The 24681-nt window shown below is 43.1% G+C and overlaps 1 protein-coding gene across 2 annotated transcripts in view; it reads left to right on the top strand.

Annotated features, from left to right (window-relative positions):
• PLCL1 (phospholipase C like 1 (inactive)) overlaps positions 1-24681 on the top strand; it is a 179546-nt gene that overhangs the window by 142629 nt on the left and 12236 nt on the right. For both annotated transcript variants that reach the window (XM_005519920.3, XM_088059117.1), the window contains exons 3-5: positions 1504-1707; positions 11320-11395; positions 14502-14611. In XM_005519920.3, the coding sequence (XP_005519977.2) occupies positions 1504-1707; positions 11320-11395; positions 14502-14611 (390 nt within the window). The remainder of the gene's footprint in view (positions 1-1503; positions 1708-11319; positions 11396-14501; positions 14612-24681) is intronic.

Raw genomic sequence — 24681 nt, 5'->3', positions numbered from 1 at the left:
CAGCAGAGCCTGCTGTGGCCAGCAGCATCAGGGCCCGGGTGCACAGCATTGTGACAAGTGCTTGGGTTAGATCTTGGTGGTTGGCAGGGTGTGAAGCGGCACCAAAACCAAACAAGAACGTCCCCAGCGCTCTCTTCTGTGGTGGGAGCAACTGGAGGTTGATTAAAGGACAGCTCAACTCAGAGCTTCAGGCACTGCCTAGAAACAAAACTGAGTAGCATTAAACAATGAGGGTTTTCTTAATAAATAGCTGGAATCAGCTGTAGCTATCTCCTTGGTAAAGATACAGAAACAGTTCATTTTTGTCTCTCAAAAACAGGAGAAAAACGCGCAGCACTTCACTGACCCCACTCTTCTGGATGGAGTCTAAAGTAAATGAAATGTTGACAGCTGGAAAAGTTTACCAAATGACATAAGCTTTAAATCACTCTCAAAGGAATAGTCTCAGCATATTTTTAAGAATGGGAAACTCTTCCCAGCCTTTCCTTTCCTTCATGCCTTGGAACTAACTAGTTTGAACTGCTGACTCCACCTTCTGTCTAGGTCAGGCACTATATATGAACCACATAAATGAAAATACTCTGAATTTGACTCGGGAACAGTATTAATGTGCCTTCCTAGCAAAAGGTCAGTAAAAGATCACATTCTGGGGAATGCTGTGTAAAGACACAGTTTTGGATTTAACTGCATGCGCTCATATTTAATTAATGAGAAAAAAACTTAGCCAGGTGTTGTCTGATTATTGTTTTTTTTACAGCAAGTTGTGGGAGGAACATTTGCAAGGTATGGGTTGTTATAATACTCTTCCTTGGGTTTTGTGCATCTTGGTCACGCCTTGTACAACTCAGGAAGCTAAATGATGGGTGCATGTCAGCTGTATGTCCTCTGACCTGATAAATAAATCCTGGCATGTCAGTTTGGTTTGACCTGTATATCCAGTATTGATTTTCTTACATGTGACCTATGAAGGGGAAAGAGTGTTTGTATTTCTTTATGATGTGATAATGTAAGGCTGAAAACAAAGTGAGTTTTGCCTGCTTGCCTTTCCCATGGGAAATTCAAGGTCTGTCAAACTTGTTCTTGGAAGATGATAATGATGGGAGAACAAAGTGATTAGAGCATCAAAAGCGACCGGAGTCTAAGCAGTTGGGAAGAGAAATAGCATTTTAAGCTGATGGTTTAATATGCTGGGGACCAGAACTTGTCCCTATTAGGGCTGGAATTGCAATACAAAGTAGCTGGAGAGCTAGCAGTTGGGATGCCTGAGCCTGGGAGAAGGCTGGAGCTGGCAGTAGGCTTCGGGACAGAGAATGGGACTAGCAGGGAATTCCTGTGGGAGATGGAATCCTGTGGTCCATGGAGGGCCTGGGGATGGTGAACAGCAGGATAACACTGCCTCCCATCAGAGGGGAGAAGAAGAAAGAGCTGTCAAGGCAATGGCAGGCAGGGGGGACTGAGTGGTGAGTGGCCACACGTGCTGAGGTGTTTGTGTCGCTTCCCCAGAACGCCATGGTGTCGGTGAAGGAGCTGTGCGGGCTGCCGCCCATCGCCAGCCTCAAGCAGTGCATCCTGACCCTGTCCTCGCGCCTCGTGAGCAGCGACAACACGCCCTCGGTGGCCCTCTGCATGAAGGACACCTTTCCTTACCTGGAGCCTCTGGGGACCGTGCCCGATGTGCAGAAAAAGGTGCTGGCAGCATATGACCTGGTAAGCACTTCACACTGCTACCTCTGCCTTTCCCCGCTGTTGGGAGTGGGACAGGCTGTGCCCACTGGCTTTCACACGCCCAAATGTTCCAGTTAAATAAACAAGGCTCTTCAAATGACTTGGGCTCTGCAAAGTTGCCCTTGAAAATTACCACAATGCCACACTGGGCTTTTTGTTGTTGTTTCCTTTTTTAAACATGGTCGTGGCTAGCGCAGGTTGACATTTGAAGAGGACTTTATTTGCAAAACTAGTGGCAATTCAGTCTGGCACTGTTAGTCCTTGTCCTTGGGAAGCAGCAAGATTTGTGTGCTGCCCTTTGCTGGCCTCCCCGCAGCAGAGCACAAGGACAGTAGGTAGGGAGCTGCGGCATGGGAGTTCCCAGGCAATGCTGAGCTCTCCCTGTCCCTATGCTTTGCAGCAGCACTGTTAAACACTGCCCCTGTCAGATGAAATGTTGCTCTTGGGGCAGGCATGGCAGAGTTGATAGAGAAGGTTAAAATGCCCACCTTCTTCTTCTGGGGAAGGAGAGGTCAGTGTGGTACTGGAATGCTTACACAAATGTAGAGACATGAACTGGAATCGTTCCAGATGAGTGCTGCTGCTCATTGTATGACATATGTCACTGCTGTGGGTGACTGAGCAGCAGCTGTGCATGGCTTCCAGCAGCAGAAGTTGCTGTCACACAGCAGAAGTTGCTGTCACACTGTGCCTCTTGCGCCGTGGGGGTGCCCCGCTGCTTCCCGACTTTTTTGGCGGTCTGCAGCAACTGATAGCAGGATGCACAGTTCTGCCAAGCCTGACTTAAACACTGCACTGTGGCAGCCAGACTGAATCACAACTCATGTTCAGAGGACAGCAGGTTTTTTCGCAACTTGAGTTCATAAGGAATAAAATGGTGAACAATCTGGGAGTATGCAATTGCTTCCAGAGACCCTGATGTGTTGCAAAGGGTGATCGCAGCTTTGACCAACTGTACAATGTGCCAAATGCCCACCTCCTTCCCATCTCAATTTTGCCTTTATAACACACTTTTCAGGGGAAAATCAGCTTGTAGGGTGGGGGAAGTCACTGATGTTGATTAAAACAGGAATACTAAAAGTACTCTGAAATAACCCCCGAGTTCCTTCCAGAATAGTTTCTATTACTTGGAAGTGATTAAATTATGGTAATACAATGCCAGCTGTAACAATACCAGAACAAGGATTTGCAAATCCAGTTGATTGCCTTATTTTAGATGGAACCTTTCTGGGGTAGATTTGTTACATGGTCCCATGTCTTTCTGAAGGAGCAAATAGCACATAAATAAGAGATTTTTCTGTCTTTGGAGGCCTGCTTAATGGAGTTTTACCAAAATGAATGTGTCATCTCTTATCTTTGTAATTATATACTGAAGAGTACACATGGGACTTTTCAAGGCCTCCTTGTACTTTGGAAACAGTTTTTCAATTTAAATAGGTGAAAGGCCTCTTTTGGATGTAGGCAGAAACACTTGTATAACTGTTTTAAATAATGGTTGTTCTCACATTTGTCTCCAGTGGGGGAAGATGTAACTTGAATGTCAAGAGAGCGTGTAAATGGTTTAAAATCAGAGAGACAGAGAAAGGAGTTGTGCCTTGCCTACATAAGGATTGACTTGAGATATAGTTCTGTTAAGAAGAACATGATACTATTTTTTTTTTTACCCACTTTGGCTGTGAATGCCTCTTACTTTGCTAAAACTATTCGCCTCTGAAAAAAAAAGCTGGATTTAATAAGTGGTTTTGCTGTATTTTGGATGTTTGCCTTTTGAGACAATGCCAGCAGCAGAATATTGAAATCTCTTTCACCTTTTCAATGTTTGAATAAATGAACTGTCTCTATTAATCTTGATACTTGAAAATCACAGTATGGGAAGGGATTTGCATTTTGAACGTTGACAAGGGGATTCTTGCTGTATAATGACTTCATATAATCCAGGGTATATTTATTTTAGATACTTTTTTTTTGTGCAAATGAGAGCACAAGGAGATGTTGGAAAGCAATATAAAATATTTTAGCTTATTTATTGATTTTAATTCAAGATATACTACAGTTCAGCCTTTTATATTGTTGATAAATATAATGGCTTCAAGGAACTGGATCCACAATGCTTGCTGCATGCGTCTTTACTTCAAAGCACTTTTCGAATTAAAAGGCCTAAGAGCATTTTTAAATGCATAAAATTAAATCTGTTTATATTTGCTTGTCTCTTGTATGAACAGGCTCTAATTCTTAATTCCTTTTACAGTAAAATGGAAAAAATGTTTGACCCTAAATCTCATAGTGGGACTGCAGCTCTGCCTCACTCACTGGGCCCCACAGCACAGGGAACTTGAGTGCTGGGCAAACACTTCCTCACCACTTCTGAAAACACAACATGTGCCGCATTCTTTAAAAAGCCTGTTTGAAAATAATTTCTGATAAAAACAGCCCTAGTGTGTTAGAATTTTTCCCCTTACAGAAAATTGCCAGTGGAATATACCTTTTTATTTTACCATGGCAAGTAGTAAAATAGACTCTGCCTGTGTGCTTAATGGGGCATAAACAGGGCTGAGGGTCCAGGGAAATGGAGGTGTGAATGCTCAGAAACCTGCCACAATGATCTGGAAAACAATTAACTGTCTGTTCCCTCCTGCTCAGCCTTTGTCAGCTGTGAGATAGACAAAGACCCATTTGTGCAGTATGTTTTATTTCCTGGGAAATTAATTTTACTATTGTGCACTGTGTTAAATATCTTCTTTTGAGAGAGACCTTATTAGAATAAAATTTAATGTGCTTTGTCTAAGGAACCGGAACAATTTATTAGGACTGCGTTTCTCATTTTATGGTGGCATTGCAGCGGTTTAGTGGAGCTGCACTGTTGGCCACGTCTCATAGGAAGAGGCTTCATTGAAAATACTGGGTTGTACCGGAGTTTCTGCAGAGGAGAGCAGGGAATAGGATTTGCCAAAATCAAGAAAATGAGGTGGACTATTGGCAATACACAGACGTTTTTTGAAAAGTGTGTCAATGATCAGAAACACAGTGTAGAATGGCTAATTTCAGTTTACAGCTTTAGTTGATTCCATACATAGAGCATGATGAATGGATTCTGATCATGCTGTCATTGCTTCCCACACACCTCCTAGGATAGTGTACCCTGTCACTTTCGGAGTTGCTCTTCAGAGCTTTCCTTTCCTATGAGTTAGGGCTCTCACTCTGCCTCTCTACCTGTGTGCTCCCCCTTGTCAGTGGTTGCTCAGGTGGGCAGCACATGCAGTGTGCCTCACAACCTGTCAAATTAATGCTGGTGTTCTTTGATCACACCTAAAAAAAGGAGTTACTCCATATGAAGAGAGGGAATGGGGCCCAGCTGGACTTGACAGATGGTTGAATTATTCATTGCAAACAGTAATCCTGTGAAGTTAGGATTTTTTTTTTTTTTTTTTTGGTTGAGAATTGTTTGGAAACAGATTGTGATTACTGTGTCTGCACGATATATTCATGTGGTGGCGCAAGCATGCATGAACTCAGGGACACTTGTGCACTTTGCACTTCAGCTATTGGTTAAACATTATTTTCCTCCAAGGTCAAATGACTGAATAATTTGAAAATCTAAAGCAATAAACAAGTGATAATAAATGTTCTTGTTTTTACCCAATCTCCTGGTTCGTGTGCATACAGAAATTTTTCTAAGAAATATGAGAAGTCCAAGTTATCTATGTCTTTTCAAATTGTAAGTAAAAAGAAGTGTAAAAAGGATTGAAGAATGAAGCTATTTGTTATATAAACTCACGTTGGCATAAATGTTTTTCTCTGTATACAGGCCTGATCTTGCTATGTTGAAGCAGACATGGAAGGACAGGGTGGCTGCAGGTACTGCTGAGAGATGGCAGGGTAGTTAAGAACATCTTGGCTAACATGGAGGTAGATTGGGGATTTTTGAGAAGAGAAGAAGCATCTGTGAGGTTGCTGGGAAATAAGTAGAGCTGTTTAATGGCAGTGGTTTTGTTGACATGGCCCATGCGTGCCAGCAGAGGTCTGCTGAAGTGTGTGTGAGGTGAGCTTCTCTTTGTCTGGTGTTCTTTCATGTGCAGTCTTTCTGGGCTTGTCTTGGTGCAGGCATGACTACATTACCAAGAATCAAGTCCTTTTCCCCAGTTATTATGTAAATGCAAAATGACTAAGTAGATTTTTGTGAGCTTTTTCACTGATATTCATACCTCAGCTGGGATCAAGTCATCCCCAGAGGAACATTTTTCACAATTCTCTAAGCAGCTGAAGACAAGGGATATTGCAGAGCATCCTCTGCCAAAGAAGTGTCATAATGCACTGACGTCAAACACAGTCCAGCCCATGGACATTGTCTTGCATTTGTATTTGTTTTAAATAATTTTCCATCCAAAATTGGACATAGGCTGGGAAAGTCAGTTTATTTTTCCACTTCTTATTAATGAAAGTCCCGTTTCTTTCTCTGCTTCTTACAGTTCTCTCACCCACTGCTCTCAAAGTTTCTTGCTCTGTTTGTCTATGTCCATTAGTCACTTCTAGAACAGCAACAGAAAAAGAGTCAAATCAGAACTTCCCTTAGAGAAGGAAGTTCCAGTTGGGTACTTCAGGCTGTTTTAGCATAAGCATATAGAAAACTGACCTCTTTCTCTCTCTTCTTCTTCCATTACTCCTGTTGTTCTGTAGAGGACTGATCTTCACAGATCACATTCTGCCACAATGATTCCATATTCTCCCAGAAATATTTCTAACTGAAAACGTGAAGTTGCAATTTAAGGTGAATTTTATGCAGTTTCTTCTCCAGTTTGTGCCAGTAAGGTATTTCAGATGTTTCCAACTCATGTAACCATCCTTGATAGCTGTTTCTGATGCTGGGCTGTTGCAGGAAAAGACTCGGATACTGAATTCCGGCCTGAGCTATACTGGGACAGAGACAAGGTGAGGGATAGAATGGTGGCCACAGCATTCCTTCCTATGTCCTGGCACTGCATGCCCATCTTCCTTTTCTTGCAAAACTTGCTGACACACAATTGATGGCCTGGTTATTTCTTGTCCCAGGTGTGTACAAGAAATACTCAATGCTAAAGGGAATTCTCTTCAAATTTTCATGAGCTCAGTTTGCTCTTCAGTTGTGTTTTTGAATTGGCTTGTTTTTGTAACCTCATATTTTTGACTGATGATGGGTTTGGATTGTTTTTGAGGTTTTTTTTGTGGTTTTGTTTTTGTAACCGGGCAAAACTCTTCATTGTCAATGAAAGGCAGAGAAGATTGGGATAATGTCCATGAGGAGACACTTAAGAGCAAGCTTCCTTTTAGCCTGATGTTCAATCAGTTTCTGTTCTAAACTTTGGAATATTTGTGAGAGATTTCCTTGAATTGTCCCTTTTTTCTCGTTTATCTTTCCAGCGGGAGCAGTACTTTAATTTGCCACCAAGAGCTTTTCCTCTCTTCTTTTTGTCTTTTTTTTTTTTGTGAGACTGCCGTGTTAATTTCCTCTCTCCTTTTCAGTTTATAGAATAATTCACAATGAAAAGAAGAAATTGGTCTTTAGCACAAGAGTTCATTAAAGTAAAAAGAACATTCTTTTGTTCAGTTTGTACTGATCCTGTGATTAAACTGCCCTTAGTACAGGCAAATAAATAGCACTGTTAATTTCATGTGAGTAATATGATGCCATCAGTATTAAGATATTTTAAATTTCACTTAAAATTTATTTAGTTTAACAGAAGCGACAGAGTAAAGCATTGTTCTTTGTGTGAAGCACTGGGATTTTAAATTTGATATTCCATGCTATTCTTAGACACTAAAGTGAGACAGGTCAGTTGCGTTTTCAACCCTTGGTCTGTTTTACTTTCTGGGTCTCATATACTGGGTAAGGAGAGAACTCCTGGGTTTGGGCCACCTCCTGCTTCCTGTGCTTTCTTTTTTGAGAATCCACCATGATTGTTGCAGAGAGCTTTAGGTGGATTGATAAGAATCAAGTTTATACTTCTTCTCTATACTGGAATTGGGTTTCGTGTGCTTTCATTCTTGTTTTTGTCCAGTTTCCCCCTCACTCCTCCACTTATGTTAAACACATCAGTCGGTAACGTTTATCGCTTTCTTTCTGACATGGGAAATGCAAGTTGTCCCAAGAAATCCTTCCAGCTTCAGCAGCTGGTAAAAATTTCCTCCCTCTGAGTGGACCCAGATACCAACATCCATCCTCTAAAGGTTGCTTTTCAGTAAATGTCACTTGGACCTTAATCCCTTGCAGCTCAGCATTGAGGAGTTAACACACTCTGGCAGAACACGGGAGTCCTGGGGGAGCGGGACATCTCCTGCTCTGCGGGAGTCACTCACGGAAGCAAGCTGCCCTTTGGGAGCTGACATTGAACAGCATCCTGATGGGCTCCAGCCAGATGGCTGGGACTATACAGCTGCCTCAGGAGGGCTGCTCAGTGTGGATCTGAGCGGAGGAAAGGTGCATGGAAAATTGTGATGCAAACATCAGAAAGCTCAGTCTTCACTTTTGAGATAGGCTGGTGGGTTTTGATATATTACTTACAAAAGTGGGCTTGAAAATCTCAGGCTGTGCTGTGATTTATGGGTTTACCTTCCCAGCAGAAAATCTCACAGCCTTCCACATTGTGTTTTTAGGGATTCTGGTCCTTGTCACTTCTAGAAGTAGGTGACATCCTCGAGCAGGGTTTCAGATGTGATGGCAGCTGGAAAAGCAGGGAATGATTCAGACTGGGAAATCATGGTCTCATTTCAAAACTAGTGACAAAAAAGAAAAAGTGTATCTAAATACCATGACCCTATGCTGTAACTTTATTCCCGGGTAGCAGTTACTTGCCTGTTGTACTTGTCTGTTTGAATCAGTCTCTTCCCAGTGAACACCCAGGCTTTGTCCTTGCCCCATCCTGTTGTTGCCATCTTTTACAGCAGCATAGGAAGCAGGACCTCGTGCCCTCTGAAACTGCACATGCAGCTCTTGTTGGGGGCAGAGTCTGGCCTGTCATGTAGGGTCCTGCACACTGTGTTATCAGAGGTGATAAAGGTGCCATAGGCCAGCTAAAATCGTATCTCATAACTGGCTTGGGTCCCATTATTTCTGTCTAGTGCATTATTTCCTAGAAGAACATGTGAGGGAGCATGCCAGGTGATGAACTGAGGTTGTCCCTTAACCTCAGTCACTGAGCTGAGGAACTCTGAAACCGCTCTCAGGATTTGTCATGGAACAAAAGCTGCTTATTTTTGTCAAGATTACTGCTGAGCAAGAAGATGGGAACAGGTTAAATTCTGCTAGATGATCTGGTTTTAATTGTTTGTTCTTGCTGAGCTGAGAGCAGTGAGACTTTGATGTCAGCATCAAAGGAATGGAGGGTTGCTCTACCTGCTCTGCAGTAAGGGAAAATTGACATCCTAGTGCTAGTTTGCTCTTAAAAAATGGATGCAATACCTTCATGTCTGAGAATCTTTAAACAGACATACCAGAAACTCCTGGGAGTGGGTCCAGTAGTTGCATGATTCTCAAGCCTGTTTTTTTTTGTGCGTGGTGGGATAATTTCCTGTGGCTGTATAAATACATCTGTGTATGTATGTGTATATATAAACCTCCCAAGTCATGTTCTGCTTGAGGGATCTGAGCACAGGAGGGTCTGACACATTGGATGTCCTGGACCAGTTTAGCTGCAGCTGACCTCACGGGGCAAACCTTGCTGCTGGGTAGGAAGTGTGGGCACAGACGCAGTGGGGACCCAAGCCCAGGGTGCTGGTTACATGTGGTGCAGGAGCCACAGAGATGCTGGAATCACCTGGCTGGGCTGGCAGTGCAGGCACTGCCTGATGGGCCCCAGCTCTGCATGTGCACGTTTGGCCTCTGGCTGCCTCTTCAGTGACTTGCAGGATTTTTGGGACTGTCTTCGCTGCTTAGAGCAACCTTCAGCATTTGTAGTTGTCAGCGGAATGGCTCCTTCAGCACAAAGGATAATGTGCTGTGGTACAGAAAAGCCAGAGACTGGGTGTGTCTAGATGACAAGTGAAAATATCAAAGAGGAAAAGAATCAATGTGATGCATGAACGAGTAAGTAATAAGAATGAAAGGCAAAGGACACTATCAAAAGTAATTTAAATCTCAGGCATATCCACTAGGTATGTTCTGTTAAAAAACAATTTTCCACTTTCTAGGTATGTCAGGCTTTTTTCACTCTGCCTGTGAAGCTGATAATGGATTTTGTTTTCCATGTGTTGTTCTTTATATCAAAAGAAAGGCCTAAGTATTTTTATTAAATACAGCCTTAGTATATTTAATTAGAAATAAAAATGGGATGAGGAGCAAAATTTGGATCTAAATTCCTCCAGAATTTAGAAGTTTGAGTGTGACAAGTGGAAGCGTCTCTCATTCCTTCTGTCTAATTAAAACAGTATAAGATGTGCTAATTTGCAAGTGTTAATTTATTACTGTTATGCTGCCTTCCACTAGAATCATCGAAACCTACTACTTGGGTTTTCATATTTAGCGTACTTGAAAGTAGGGAGGCTTTTAGCAGTTGCAGTGCTTTGGCAAAGCTTTCAGGTGGTGACTTCTGTACTTTCAGGGTGTAGCATTAGGCAGTCACTCTTCAGTTTCCTTCATTTCTAACTGGCACTGCTTTGGTGCTATTTGATTGAGGTTTGTGGTGAACATCCCGGGACAGTGAGGTTATTGTCAGGCACAGTTTGTTATACAGCATGTTCTTGCCTTCCCTAACAGAGGTATATACCACCTTTTGCAATTTCACAAAAGAGAACAATGGAACAATATTCTTTCTTGCCTGGGCTTCTGAGAGGTTTTGGAGGTTAGTTATTAGCAAAGGAGAATAGTATTTGTATGTGGGGAGGCTCAGGAACCTGTCAGGTAATGGACCCTTTGTTTGCTGTTAATGGGCTATTATAGGAAGATGTCTAAGGGAGGTCTCTTGAAACTTGTGAGTAGGCTTGTTGAAACTACTGCTTTTGGTTTGGTTGGTTTTAGGTGGATTGTTTGGTTTGGTTTGTATTTTTATGTTGTTGTATTTTCTAGTAAACTTCAACAGAAATAATTAAGATAGGATTTGGATTTTAATTTCTCAGAGGAGAAATTCAAGAACTACTATAAGTGTCTGAGCTGTTGTATAGAGTAAAATCCAGGTTTAAATACCTCTGGAAATTAGCTCTATTCATCACTTGATAACATTTTTAATAACCACCTATGCTGAGGACTAACTTCTTTTAATAAAACAACAGTTAGAAAGGTCTTTGCTGAACATAGAATGAAGTTTGTCTGCTAAATCTGTTTTCTTCTTAAATCACTTGTGTTTCCTTCATATTGGTTGCATTGGTGTCTCACAGTTGTAAAGCAGCTGTTCATTAACTTTTGGAACAAAACATTTTTAGAGCAACGGATACTTAGCTTGATACAGATCTGGGAGCCCCCCACAGAAAGGAAGGAAGGAAGGGTCCAGTTTTTATCATATTGCTCTCAGGGCAAACCTCCTCTCTAGTTTCTACCTATGTACTTTCTGTGTGTTAGATATTGCAGGAAACCCTTGGAATGCTAATATTTTCTTCTTTTTTTTTTTTTTTTTTTTTTTTTTTTTTCAGATGATTCAAGAGAGCAGGGTTCTTATTGAGACCGCAGACACCACTCACGACAAGATTGTTCAGTGCCAGAAAGCAGGTAATCCATCTATACTGAGCAGTTCTGGGTGGAAGATGGGAAATAACGTGCCATAATTACTTAGAGTTTGCGACTAATGTAGCATTTTTTCACCTGGATGTAAGTGAGCATTCCGGTCTTTCTCTGGCATGCTCTACCCTCCTGAAGGCTCATCTTCCAGTAGAAATGCAGGTGTGGGATCAGACAAAAATCCTCAGCTTTCACCTTAGAAGTTGTTTCTCCATCTGCTCTACAGCTCTGAACTGTCTGACAGCATTTAAATTAGTCAAATGAACCAAAAAGGCATTAAAAAGAGGGGGGTGAGAAGGTATGGTGCCTTTACAGAGTGCATTCTCTAATTCAGTTGTTCCTTTGAACACAGAGCAGGCATGAGGTTTCTATACCCACAGGACCACAACAATTATAAATATTATTGTTTCTGATAGGCATTTTTGGATTTGGCAAGTGATGCAGGCTACAGCCATTTGCTTCTATTAAATGTGAATAATGAATGAAACTGCTGTTTTGTAAATACTTCAGTTCATCTTTTTAATTAGGAGACACTGGAAGCCTTTTCAAAAGTAGCATTTAACTGATTCCATGTGGTACAAGATTCCATGTGTCTCTTCTCTTTGGCCATGTTGTCATTGTGGTAGCAGAGGGATGAGAGGCAAATGGCCATGTCTGGCTGCAGGTTGTGGGGCCTCATCGTTGTGAGATGCCTTGGGTTCTCTGTATCTGCATAAGCAGCACAAAATTCCTCTGCCCGAGGCCTTCATCGTGTGCAGAGGGTTTAGGAAAGGAACGTAACAATGAAGTGCATCACCAGGAGGGTGTCCAGAAGGTCTAATTTAAGAACAGTACTTTGCACTAAACTATGCAGACTCTCAGCAGCATCAGCCACCTTTCTTCCCAGCTTGGTCTGTGCAGAGAGAAGAATCCACAGCATTTGCTTGGGCACTGGAGTCTGTGTGCAGGAGATGTGTATGGGAAATACCATGCAGTATCATGCCACCACACTGATGTCCAGAGTTTCATGCGGTTCCCTTCTCCTTCCTTCCCCCTGGAAAAAGAGAAATTTTTCAAGCATGTTCAGTTTGCTGCTGCATCCTCTTGTATTTTCATTTTTGTTTGCTTTATTAGCCTTAAAATTTCTGATTGTAGAAGGAAACTCAATCAGAAGAGAAATGAAGCGCTTGCTTCTCTGAAGCCATGGGATTTAGAGAGAGGAAAGAACTGAGAGGTATCCCTCCCTGTGGTCATTTGCCAATTGGTTTGTTGCAAATGTTACCCAGGCAAATTTTTATGTAACACTTTTAATGTGGCAAGATGAAGCACTCAGAATTAAGAGGTGTCAGAGGTACAATTGCCTGGGACATTGTCCTTTACCTCACCCCAGTGCTGCTTCCTTTGAACACGTGTTCCACCAGACCTCTGCTTCATAGCCTGTTTCCGTGCAGGTTCCAGATGCCTCAGGGTCCTGCTGGCTCTCCCAGACTTGTTCTTGTGTGACTGGTTTTGTTGTTTTTTTTAAAAATGGGCAGACTGAGCCTGATGCACAGAGGTCAGCAGCAGCTTGGAGGACTGACCCCGCTAAATGCTTTCACTGGTGTTGCTACCTGCAGCTTAACAAATGCTTGTGGCTCCCTCTTTCTGGAGCAGTGCTGTATCCAAGTTGCAGATGGAGAAGTGAGGGAAAAATAACTAAAAGGATGCTGCATGAAGGCAGGGCTGTCCATGTAGAGCTGAGATCCATTAGCCTTCCAATTTTTTTCCAGGACAAAACAAGTAATTTGAAGATATTATTTTCCTAATTGAAGTGAAATGATTTGTGAGTCAGTTAGGATGAAACACACCTGCAAGGAAATCTTGCTTTGGGTGCAGTTATTTAGACAGTTTTCCAAAGGATGTACTGCAGGAACTCCGTTAGCCTTGACAAGCAAAGCCTGTGAGTGGGTGAAGTTTTGGAATATAAAGAGTAGAGAGAGAAATCTTGCATTGTGTGGGGTTGAATACCTCAGTGTTATTGAGCTCCTGGAGCTGGTGCACAGGAAGGAAAACCAATTTTAATCTTCCAGGAGTGCTTTGGGCGAGCTGTGCTGAGTACAAGCCTGCCTTGGACTGTCCTTCAGCAGCCTGCCAAGTAGCCTCTGCACCTGCACTGCACACATGTTCTCTCCATTGGCATTTCTTTGATGTCATTTCAATGAAGCTCCAATTTGTGAGTGACATTTACCCTAAAGTGTTAAGGGAGGGAGAGCTATGAAGCAACTGGAGATGGAGCTTGGTTTGTTCAACCAGGATAGGCTTCAGATGCTTTGGAGTTACTTAGTGCCAGTTTGGCCTTTGTAAGGTACAAGTTAAGGGAGCACAAGCAGCTCTTTTGCATTTTGTCTTTCAATCCACACGAGACTCAGAGAAATGTGTACAATGTGCAGATCTTGTGAAACTGATGGGCTAATTGGTGTACCAATTTTTAATCTGCTCCCAGATTTCCTGAATTTTTGTATCCAGCAACAGATTTGCAGACGTTTGCCACAGAAACTAGCAATGAAATGCAACAGGGCTGTGGTTGGAAGTCTGTTCTTTATGCTGCAGGAGTCACAGTCCTGTGATTAGAATTATGTGCTTCTGATGTAATTTATCATTGTGGAGTACAAGGGCTTTTCTGTATGGCTGATTAAGATTAATGAGGAGATGTGCATTGGAGCCTGCATTTACTGTGCTGAACAGGTATCTTCCACACGTGTCAGACAGACTTCCAAGGTGCAAAGTCACCAACTCAAGGAGAGTGACAAGCCATTGCCTTTTGTCGCAGTACTGGCAGCAGGTGCAGGCTGCAGGCAGAAGTGCTGGAGGAGTGTCTGTGCGGGGACCAGTGCCTGTGTGGAACCCCAGCACTGGCAAGTAGAGCCACAAACCAAGTGGAAGCACAGCCCCAACACTGTACATAGCACCTTTATTCTGGAAAATGTTTTCCCAGGATGGAGTCATAAAAAAGAAAAGGAAGTGGGGAAAGCACAGAGGAGGTTGTAGGAAGTCCCACCTTCAAGACTGAAAATGCTCACTCAACATTTTTATAGGGAAAATCAATTGTGCATTGAGTGATATGGCAATCTGTTTTTAGGAATGGAATTCCATGAAGAGCTCCATAACCTTGGGACAAAAGAAGGTTTGAAAGGAAGAAAATTAAGCAAAGCAATTGAGAGTTTTGCATGGAATATTACAGTGCTGAAGGTAAGCACAGAAGGTACCACTTCCTGTCTCATATTAACTTTATAAGTAAACCTTTGCTCTTCTAGCTCCGTTTGTACATCTTACTAATTCCGAAGAAACATGTCGTTCTTTTTTAATGGGATGTATCAATTACCCCTGCTTACTGATATTTCTCAAATATATCAATTACACCTCTGATTTGCAAGCTGTGAAGGGAATTTATCTAAGCCTTGAACAGAAGAGGAAAGATGGGTGGGTTGTGGTTTGTATGATTAGGGACGTAGGTTTGGTTGTCTGTTCTGCCTCTTGTACCTTGAAAGTGACCTGTTTGAGGTCACTGTGTCTCAAATACTTGTTTTGTAAAATGAGAACTGGAGCATCTCTTTGGGAAGGGACGGGGGGCAAGAGGGGCTGTCAAGAAAACACATGAGGGATATTATAGATCCTGCAGGACTATGTTTCTAAAGTGGAGTGCTGTCCAAACAGCTAAAAGGGGATTTTCAGCCCTTCATGGTGGCTGTCTGGGGACATACCACAGGGTGAAGTTGTTACTCACTGGCCTCTAGCCGCTGGCTTAGCATCAACCAACCACAAATTTTCATGGTAGCCGTGTGACTGAGCCAGGGTGAAAACAGCTAGGGACAACCAGGGATAGGAAGAGGAGAGGATTTGGTGGAGTCGCAGCAGAAGACAAGGAGAGGGTCTGAGCCAAGCAATCAAGTTGTTAGCATTCAACTCTCACCTTTCACAGCCTCGTTTCCCACCTTGCTCTGATAGGTCACACTTCCCTACGCTCTGTCCCAGCTGCTCCCTTGCTCCAGCTCCCAGGTTGCCCGGTCTGGCAACATCTCCCTGTGACCTCAAAGTGCTTTTCCCTTTCTGAAATCCCAGAGCAAGCCAGTTAATGAAAGGGAATTTTTACTAAGTTCTTCATCAAATACACCCCTAAATGTAGCATGCAACAACATTGGGACAGGTACGTGTCAGCATTGTGGTGCTGGAAAGAGCACTTAACGTGTCTTGAGCAGGAGAAGGAAAGGGAGTTGGGATCAGAGAGGCTGAATGGCAGAAGTGTGTGGCAGAGGCCATTGGTGGTAAAAAAGGGTTAGAGAAGACCTGGGACACCTGTGGTTTCCTGCATACCTCGATTCACCACGAGAGAGCGGAAAAGTGAGGAATGGAGTCAGTGTCAGCTCAGTTAATTGGACCTCTGATGAGGAGAAAAGTCAACTAGTTCAAACTTAGATACTTAAATAGATAACCAGTTCCACACAGAGCAACTGAGGTTAGTAGCCAGAGTCCCATCCAAAAGCACACTAGGCAGTTCTGAACATTAATCTGAATACCTTTAGCTGTGTTGGGTAAAATAAATGTGTAATGATCAGTCACTCTAAATGTTTTGATTTTTTAGATGTTAGTCAAATATGAAGTTTGCACATCTGAGGGTGTCCCATGATTAATGAACATACAAGTAGGGGATCAAAGGAACATTTTCCCTGGAAAATAATTGCTGCCTAGCACATAATGTCAACATACTGGCGAACTTCTAAAAAATCTAGTCAAGGTCAAGGAATAATTTACTTCTTTCATTTGTAAGCCACAACTTATTTTCTACCTTTCTTACACAATAAAATATTAACGGAGCTTGTGACAATTATCCATGAAATGCACATGAAACATCTTTTCATTCTGACTGAAGTCCAACTCAGGAATGACATTAGAAAACTGGGAATGAAGTTGTGCCTCGGCTGTGTGATATGAAATCATCACTAACTGTTCTAATTTGTCATCTTTTTTTTTTTTTTCCCCCTTAAAAATACTGTCTTTCAGTGACCCTGACCCTAACAAACCTCCAGTGCTCTCCTCTTCAGTGCTGAGTCCTCTCAGTGCTGGTGAGAGCTGCTCAGGAGGATTTGGTGGGAAGAGGCTGACAGCCCCGCCCCATTCAAGCCATAGGTGTCTTCCCTGTGTCCAGTGGCAGGGTGGACACTGCAAATTTATTTCACTAGATGTTGTTACAGTGTTGTAAGAAAAGGACAAAAATATCCCATAACATCTTACAAATGCATCAGTTGCTTTACAATGAGGTGAGGTGAGTGAATAGCTGATGAGAGAAAGCCTCTTTGTGTGTTCAGGGTTGTTGGAGGCAATTACATCATGCGGCAGGAGTCAGTTTGTGAGAGATGCCCGAGAGCAATAGCAGGTATTATGTTGTTCTTGTGCTGTGAAATGATTAATAGTCTTTTCCTAGGCTAGTGAAGCCAAGACATATTTAATTAATGTGTTTCTTTATAAAAACTCATTGCAGTAGGTAAGCTTTGAATAAAAGCTTAATAAGAAATTGCTAGTGGCAAAATCATTAAATAGCTGCAGAGTGCAAGATTAAAGATTAAAGTATTTTATAAAAATCCTAACTGTGGACATTCTTCATGTTTAAAAATGCCCTGGGGTATTTTTAAGAGGTGAGTCAAAATAGTATGTAATTTTCTTCCTTAGTTTATATAAACTTAATTACATATTAGAAGTACCCACTATAAGGACAAACTGTTTGCCAGAAGGTAAAAATGTCACTAAGAACATGGATGTTATAACTTGGTGACTGTCTAACAAGTCAGCTTTGACCTCAATATTTATGAAATGTCACACCTTCCTCTTTGGTTCCATGTTGTGTAGAACACAGTCAAGTTCACAGAGAATAATACTGAGAGGCATAACTTAAGTACACTGAACAGAAGAATCATGCTCTTACAGCAAGATTACAGGAATGGCTATGATCCCAAATTTAATGTCACTTCCATTTTTATTTCCATGCAGCACCAGCCCTGTGTCTTTGTTTTCCTCTCTGTACTTAATTAAGTGCCAGTAGAATGCAAAGGTAGCAAAAGAAATTATGTGTTAACCCCCTCACAGGGAGCATGGTGTTAGGAACCCTTCATTTCACCCTACGAGGCACGCAAGGCTGCTCAGCTCAGCTGAGTCAATTGTTCTCGTGTGACCTTCCCTTGTCACAGAAGGTCATGATTCATTTTCATGAGATATTTCTTGTTTTTAAAGCAGGTGACTCCACCTTTCCCAGAGCAGAGGCTTTTATGTAGTTTTGTGGCCTCATGCTTGTCTCTCTCCAGATGCTGGAGCTTCTCCTGCCAGGCTGGCGAGGCCACCTCTGCTCTGGTTCCTGTGGCTGCTTTTGCAGTGAGCTCCTTCTGCCTGCGCTGGGAGAGAGAGGAGCACCAAAGCCTGGAAGGCAGAAGCTGAGAAGCCTCCTTGGGGCAGTTCTGACCTGGAGCTGATGAGTCCTGAGAGCTGGGACATAGCCCCTGCCCTCAGTGCTGCTGTAGAACACTGGGTGGTTTTCAGGTCAGGTGCGCTTGCATGTGGGTGATGTCTTGCAGAGCCAGCTCGGGTCTGCTCCTGGCCTTCTCGGCTCAGGACAGAGCCAGCTGCCACCTCTCCCGGGGCTCTTCAGCCCACTGCATCTGCCTCTCCCATGGGATCTTGTACACCAAGTATTTTGCAGTAACTGAGGAGCTCTTAGCATCTGTCACACTGATTCAGTGACTGCTATATGAATTTTTGAGAGTGTTTGAGGGAAAAAAAAAGTTGTAGCCTGCAAACCTACTCTCCTTGCTGGGGAAAAACTGTCACAGACTTCCAGGAGGTGTTTACTTGAGCAAAGAAGTTGGGATCTGCTTGAGTCCCAAGAACCCGGCAAGTAAGTGAAACAAAGTTTGAGTATATTGACTGTGATTCAGATTTGTTGCTCTCATGTGGACATGCTTTGACAGTCTGCAGACAGATTTTTCTGGACTGTTTGTGCTTTGGTGGGTCAGCACATGTGAAGTCTAGAAGCAATACCAAGAGGTACTTGTATGTTGATGGCAAATTTCCGGAGAGTTAATATTGCCAACATGCTGGCTTATTTATAGACAAAATATGGGAAATGAAGATAAAAGTGGTATTTACTGTTTTGTTCTTCTGCTGAAGGGAAAAACACTTAAATGTTTGAATCTAGTCTGTTCTGAAATGCACATGGATTTTTAAATCTTTTTTTGCTGCCCACGATAAGATTTTACCTCTGCTCCCCTTAGTCTGTCTGTTCTGTCTTACTAGGACTCCAACTATTAATGCATGCCACAAGACATCAAGTGGTTACATTTTCAGGGATCATTTCAGCTCTCATCCATGAGTGTATCTGTTAATTATCCTGCATTTAAATTAATGCTGATTAACTATATCAAGAGGAATTTGCTGAATGCAGAAGGCATACAATTATTAAATTGCTAATGCAGTTCTCTCTTTGTGGGAGGCATCCACAATTTTATGATGGGGTTGTGATCAGTGGGCATAATATTAGCTCTGGTGTAAATGATTTTATGCAGCAAAACTGTGCAGAAATAGCACTTCTGCAGGGTGATGTCCACAAATGACCTCTTTCTTCACCATAGTCATTTGTGACAATCAGCCTCCAGTTGCTTGGGAAACCTGCAGCATCCAGACCCCTCACTTGAGTGGCAGAGCCCCAAATGCACATTTTGAGGCTACTTGCAGAGATGGAAGCAAGATTTCTGACAGATGTACATACAGACTACCTGCCCTCACCTAAACTGAGATAAATTTATCATCACTATAAGGTATCAGTTTTCTTTATGAAGAAAAACTACTTGTCAGACTATGATTGATATTCTAAAGCACCTTAAACACAGAGTTTCTGATGATCTTTGGAAGAACTAGGTCCATTCCCAACCTTAATTTAAGGATTATTGTAGTGCACTATGGAGGTGTTTTTGAATGGATACTGTACAGTATCATAAAATCTTGACTCATTTATATGAGTCTTTTCATATCAGTCCTTTCTCCTGCAGTTAGAAGCATGCAAGAGGCATGGCTTTGTTCCTTGGCGTGCTGCAGAGTGGACAACAGAGTACCACAACAGAATCTTAGGAATCTTATTTGTAGTTAAGCACAATGATAACAATATATTCTGCCACATATTATATAATTGTTGCTAAAGGATTTGCATGACAATTTACACTATCTAGATCTCAAGTGAGAGTATGATGGATTCATGAGTCCCCACAAAGCTGCTGTATTCTATGTACTATGTATTTTATTCACTGTGTCAGGCTTTCCTCTGACCCCCAAAAATTCCTGATACCATATCTTCCCTCCTCTTCCCAGCCTACCACTGTGGACATGAGCACATTGGTGTTCAATTTGTGAAACTTCAAAACTAGATGGAATATAAGTCATAGTGTGAAATTCACAGAAAGAAATTCTTGTGATTTGCTGTCATCTCCTGACAGTGATAGTCCAGTAAGAGCAGTAGGCAGAAGTGGCTTGTGTGGCTTGGAGTGTTCATGCCTGCCTTTAAGTGCTGGGCTTACTGTGTTGTTCTGTATCAACTCACCTGTGGCTACTCATACCCAGATCTAGATAAATGTGTTTTACCCCAAAAGCTTTTTTCCCAGAGAGACTAAATGTCTTTCCTGTTCTCTAGTTCTCACATTGTTTGCATTTGCTTTGCTAATACAGTTCAAACTTTCGAACTAAGAGCAGGTTTTAAACCTCTTCAGTCTGTGTGCCCTGGCTACTTCTGAAGGATCTGCTGCCTTGTGTCAAGATGTGCTGAGCTACAGTGGAGATTGTCTGAGCCAGTCAGTCTGTGATAGAGTGGCAGATTTTACAAATGTGTGAGGAAATGCAGAGCTGTTCTAATGATTCACACAGTGACTAGATCAGCTTGGTCTCTTACACATGAACTGAAGGACAAAAAGGAGAAACTTAATAAAAAATAGTTGTCTTTCTGAGAGTGCTAGAGACAAGGTGACAGGGGCCATCAAGGTCAACATCCATTTAGTCCTAAATACCAACCTGCTTACTTTGAAGCAGTTAATTTAAAAGTAGAAGGAAAGATGAGAGAGGAGGTAGATTTAGGTTTTTCTTTATTGAATCTGAGAGTCTGGAGGAGCCACATGGGAGCACAGCTTGTTCCCAGACCCTTTGTGTACTCTGTATGCAGTGGTGAGCACAGTGGAGGCTCCCAGCTTCGGGGCTGGTTCCAGGGTAAAGGCTGTGCTCCTGGCTCTCAGGACATGCTCCAGGGCTCTTCTGTATGTGGAGGTGTTGCGAGATTTTTCTGGGATAGGGGATTTAGAGTCCTTTGAATGATCTTGAGTTACAAAACAAGGTGGTGTTAGTGTTGTGCTTCACATGCCAAGCTGTTTTGATTAGTGTATTTTGTAAACCAAGGAAACCAAACCATGTGAGTATTAGACAGGATAGGCAGATCTTTCTTGTACCTAGCAGAGTGCTGTTCTCTACTCATTTGGTTGATGAAGGCCTCTTCCATAAATGGTGAATGCACTGGTTTTTGTTTGTTTTGCCCAAGCCCAAAGGCAGGAACTAGAGCTCTTTAACAGACAGTCTCTGTAGATTTCATCAGTTGTATCTGGTGGTGGAAGCTTCTCAAGTTGCTTCACCATTGTGTATTAGGGTAAAAGGAGTGTAATCCAAGTCCATCAGGAGTACTAGTTAATCAGCTGGAAAATCCTGTTATTCTTGGCCCTCAGCCATGCTGCCAGAGCATTGCTTCAGGGAGGATGTAGTGAGAGGTCTCAACAAGTACAGCATAACCTCTCTGGGTACCTGGCTGTTCCCTGTGAGTTTTTGAAGCCCTAATGGTGTTTCTGACAAGGTCTCTGTTTTCTTGGCCAAGGAAAATTCTGAGACACAAGTTGGATTTAGAACAAGCTAAATATTTGCGTGTGTTTAAAATACACATGAAGGCCACCCAGGCAATCTTAAGTCTTCAAGTACCAACTGCTGGCAATAGCAGGGACTAAGCAGAGAGTAAAGATTACCAGGGTTCACAGATCTTGATGATCTCCTTCATGATCCTGTGAGTTTCTGAAGGGCATGAAGTCCCAGGATAGCCTGACACAGAAAAGAAACTTTGTCCCCTGTTAATCATTTATTGCTGGGGTTTTGTTGAATAGTGTCACAGCAGGAGTGTTTCACTCACTGGTTTCACTGACTGGCAAGGAATGATTGTCCAGACATTCAGATCAGGCAGAGTCTGTGTTTGTCTGTCCAGGCACAGGGACCCACATGGGCTCGGGGGTCACTGTGCCTGGTACCCCTTGTGCCAGGGCCATGCAGCAGCGTGGGCTTTGAGCCCAGCCAAGGGCTTGGCACACTGAGGTGCTGTGCATAGAAAACCACTTCTAGTATCACTTCACAAGTGGAGGCTTGTCAAGATGTTTGAAGGGCCAAACAGATGCCCATCTCTCTCTCTTGTGTAGGCTGGCACCTCAGTGAAGCCCTCTGCTTGGTTGTCTGTCCTAACTCCATTACCTCTCTGTGCCTCATGTCATCTCAGTCTTTACTGTTTCTTCTCCTCAGCCTCAAATCCCATTCTCTCTGCATTGTCCCAGTTGTATCATCTAAATCATGCTAGTGTGGGGAGCAAACCACTTGTGACCCCTCACCTTGATTTAGACTAAGCTCTGCATGGCTCCAATGTTGTCCTTCAAGATGCAGTTCCTGTGAGTTATTCCTCCATATTTTGTGCCACCTTTGCCCGGGGGTGGCTGCTTGTGACCTGGCACTGCTGTGCTTGTGCCTTTGGGGCAGACCCATCACAGCCTGAGCCCCATCTGTGCTGCTCACATCGCTCTTCTCTACCAGCCTGGCAGGGATTTTGTCACAAGGGTGTAAATGCTAACTTCTCCTGAGGGGGTGTGTCATTCCATCCAAAGACTCTGCAACTGGAAAGTAATTAATAATGTTCAGGTGGAATACAAAGAGAGTTTGTTCTCTGAAAGCTGTTTTGGGCAGCAACAAGATTATCACCTAAGAGGTTATTTGAAAAATCAGCACGTAGGGTTACAAGTTTCTTGAAGATCCTCATCTTTTGAGGAAAAGCAGTTACTCCTGCATATATGTGCTTGGGCAGAACTGCAGAGCTGTGTTGGAAAGTTGGCACTATTAAGGGGAGGCAGCGGGAAGAGGAGGGATGGCGTGAAGGAAACGTGGATAGATATAAGTGGTACCCCAAGGCAAGAAGGCTTGCTTGGGTATAAAAACTGGGTCAGTTCTTACTGACCGCTCTCAGGAAGAGACAGTGCAGGCAGAAACTGCAGGTGGCATAGGAACTTGGGCAACTTCTGCCACCACACCCTCCCTCCCCTGCAGCGATGACATTTTTATCTGAGACATGGATATCAAAAGGCTGCTGTACTTGCAGCGGAGTTAATTAACACAACCTGGAAGACATGGAAATTGGGAATCTAGTTTGTGCCAATCTGACAGCGTGACCTTGTTCAGAGGAATGAAGGCTGTAATGGAAGTACGAGTTTCTGCAGAAATTCACACATTTCTTGATTCTGTCTGTCAATGGCTGTACTAATAAAGAACAAGAGAAAAGGACCAGCTCCCTCTGTCAGGTGTTCTGGATTGCAGCGTAACCCAAGCCAAGCTGCCAGCCCTGCCCACATGGCTCAGGCAGAGAGGCAGTGCTGTGGTGCTGGGAGCCTTTGCTCCCTTGGGTGGCACTGGGTGAGTGGCCCACACTACCTTGCCTGGATGTTTGTTCATGCCACTGAAGGCCTCAGGGAGCAGAGGGCTCCGCTTCTAAGGCATCCATGGTGGGTTTCTGTGAGGGAGCCTCCACCCACAGCTACTTCCTGAATTTGTTGAGTGTCAGGGAGAGACCAGGGCGTTGATTTGCACATGGCAAGAACATTAAGAGAGAATTGCTTGTATATTACTTTTTACCAGCATTTGCTTATTGTTAAATCTGTGCTGTGCCATTCCCTGGGAGCGGTAGCTGGTACTCACCTGAAACAGTTGTGTTTGAATGGTGTGTGGTAAGATGTTTAACATCTTAAAAATTACTCCTGTGGTGTATTTGGAGCTCCTTACAGCTCCTGTCAGCAGATCACATACAGTGTCCCAGAGCTTACAAATGATGACAAGCTGACTGCCCCTTTTGTTGTGTGAATTATGTGCCAGCATATACAAAACCTGTTCCCTGTGGGGGAACGGGTATCTAATTTAAGATAGTTCCTCAGGGGAGCTCAGGAGGCGATGAAAGCTGCTGGTTGAATTGGAACTTCCTCCTCTGCAAGTTGCTAGGATGGTGCTTGGACTTTCCCTGGCACAGTCAGTGCCCTCAGTGAAATCCAGGCATATATTTTATAATGGAGCAGTACCTGGCCCTTGTGCTTGGTCGAAGCTGGGGGCTGGCATGTCTGTGTGAATGCCAAGTCCTCACCTTCTCCCTCCCAAGCATTGATAGAAATCCTCTCTCCCTGTGTCAGAATGTGCATAATGCAATTGTTAGCTGAGACCTTTGACTTCTGTAACTTGTGTGAGTATATGAGTCATGGGAGCCGAACTCTGAATCCAGCAGGGAGTGATTTGCTGGCACGACCTTCCCTGTTTCATTGTGCCAGTCTAGATTCCATTACTGCCTCCTGACACTGAAAAGTGTTCATCCACACCACTGCATATTCTGAGGGTTGTGGTTAAAGTAAAATGCTCTTTAACTCAATGGTGGTATTGATTCATTTTTGTTGTCTGGAGCCACTAGCAGTAGAAGGCTGTTGAGTAAAGACTTCTGTGTTTACATGTGTGATTATTGGAAATATGGGTCTGCAGGGAGGGCTGGAACAGTGAAAAGCCACAAACTGCATTAAGTGAAAGTTGTGGGTGTTCAGGAAGACCAGGCATGTGCTCTGCAGTTTTTCTGCCCTGGATCTTATGGCAGACCCCATAAACCCTAAATGTGGCAGGCATTTCAAAAACCTTGGACAGGAGCTAGGGAAATCAGAGGCCCAAGTACTTGTGGGTGGAAGTAAGCTTTACTGTAGGAACAATGGATTGGGAAACTGCAGTCTTGTATTTTTAACAGCTGCAGTCTTCTTTTACCTGGGTCATACGAATTCAAGTGTCAGGTGATGAAATCTGCAGGAGATAAAGGACGCTTTCTTACAGGTCATTTCCTCAGGTACAGGTGGGATCCAGTTGTGGAGAAAAGTGGAGACAAAACCAGTGATTCATGTGCTGAGGCAGCTGCTATTTATTTTTAG

Source organism: Pseudopodoces humilis, chromosome 8 (genome assembly GCF_049639895.1).
Source record: "Pseudopodoces humilis isolate 2021_Gansu_Grassland_sample_001 chromosome 8, ASM4963989v1, whole genome shotgun sequence".
In the NCBI taxonomy this organism is placed as follows: domain Eukaryota; kingdom Metazoa; phylum Chordata; class Aves; order Passeriformes; family Paridae; genus Pseudopodoces; species Pseudopodoces humilis.
Note: the sequence above shows the minus strand (reverse complement) of the source record. Positions and strands in the feature narration are given on the sequence as shown.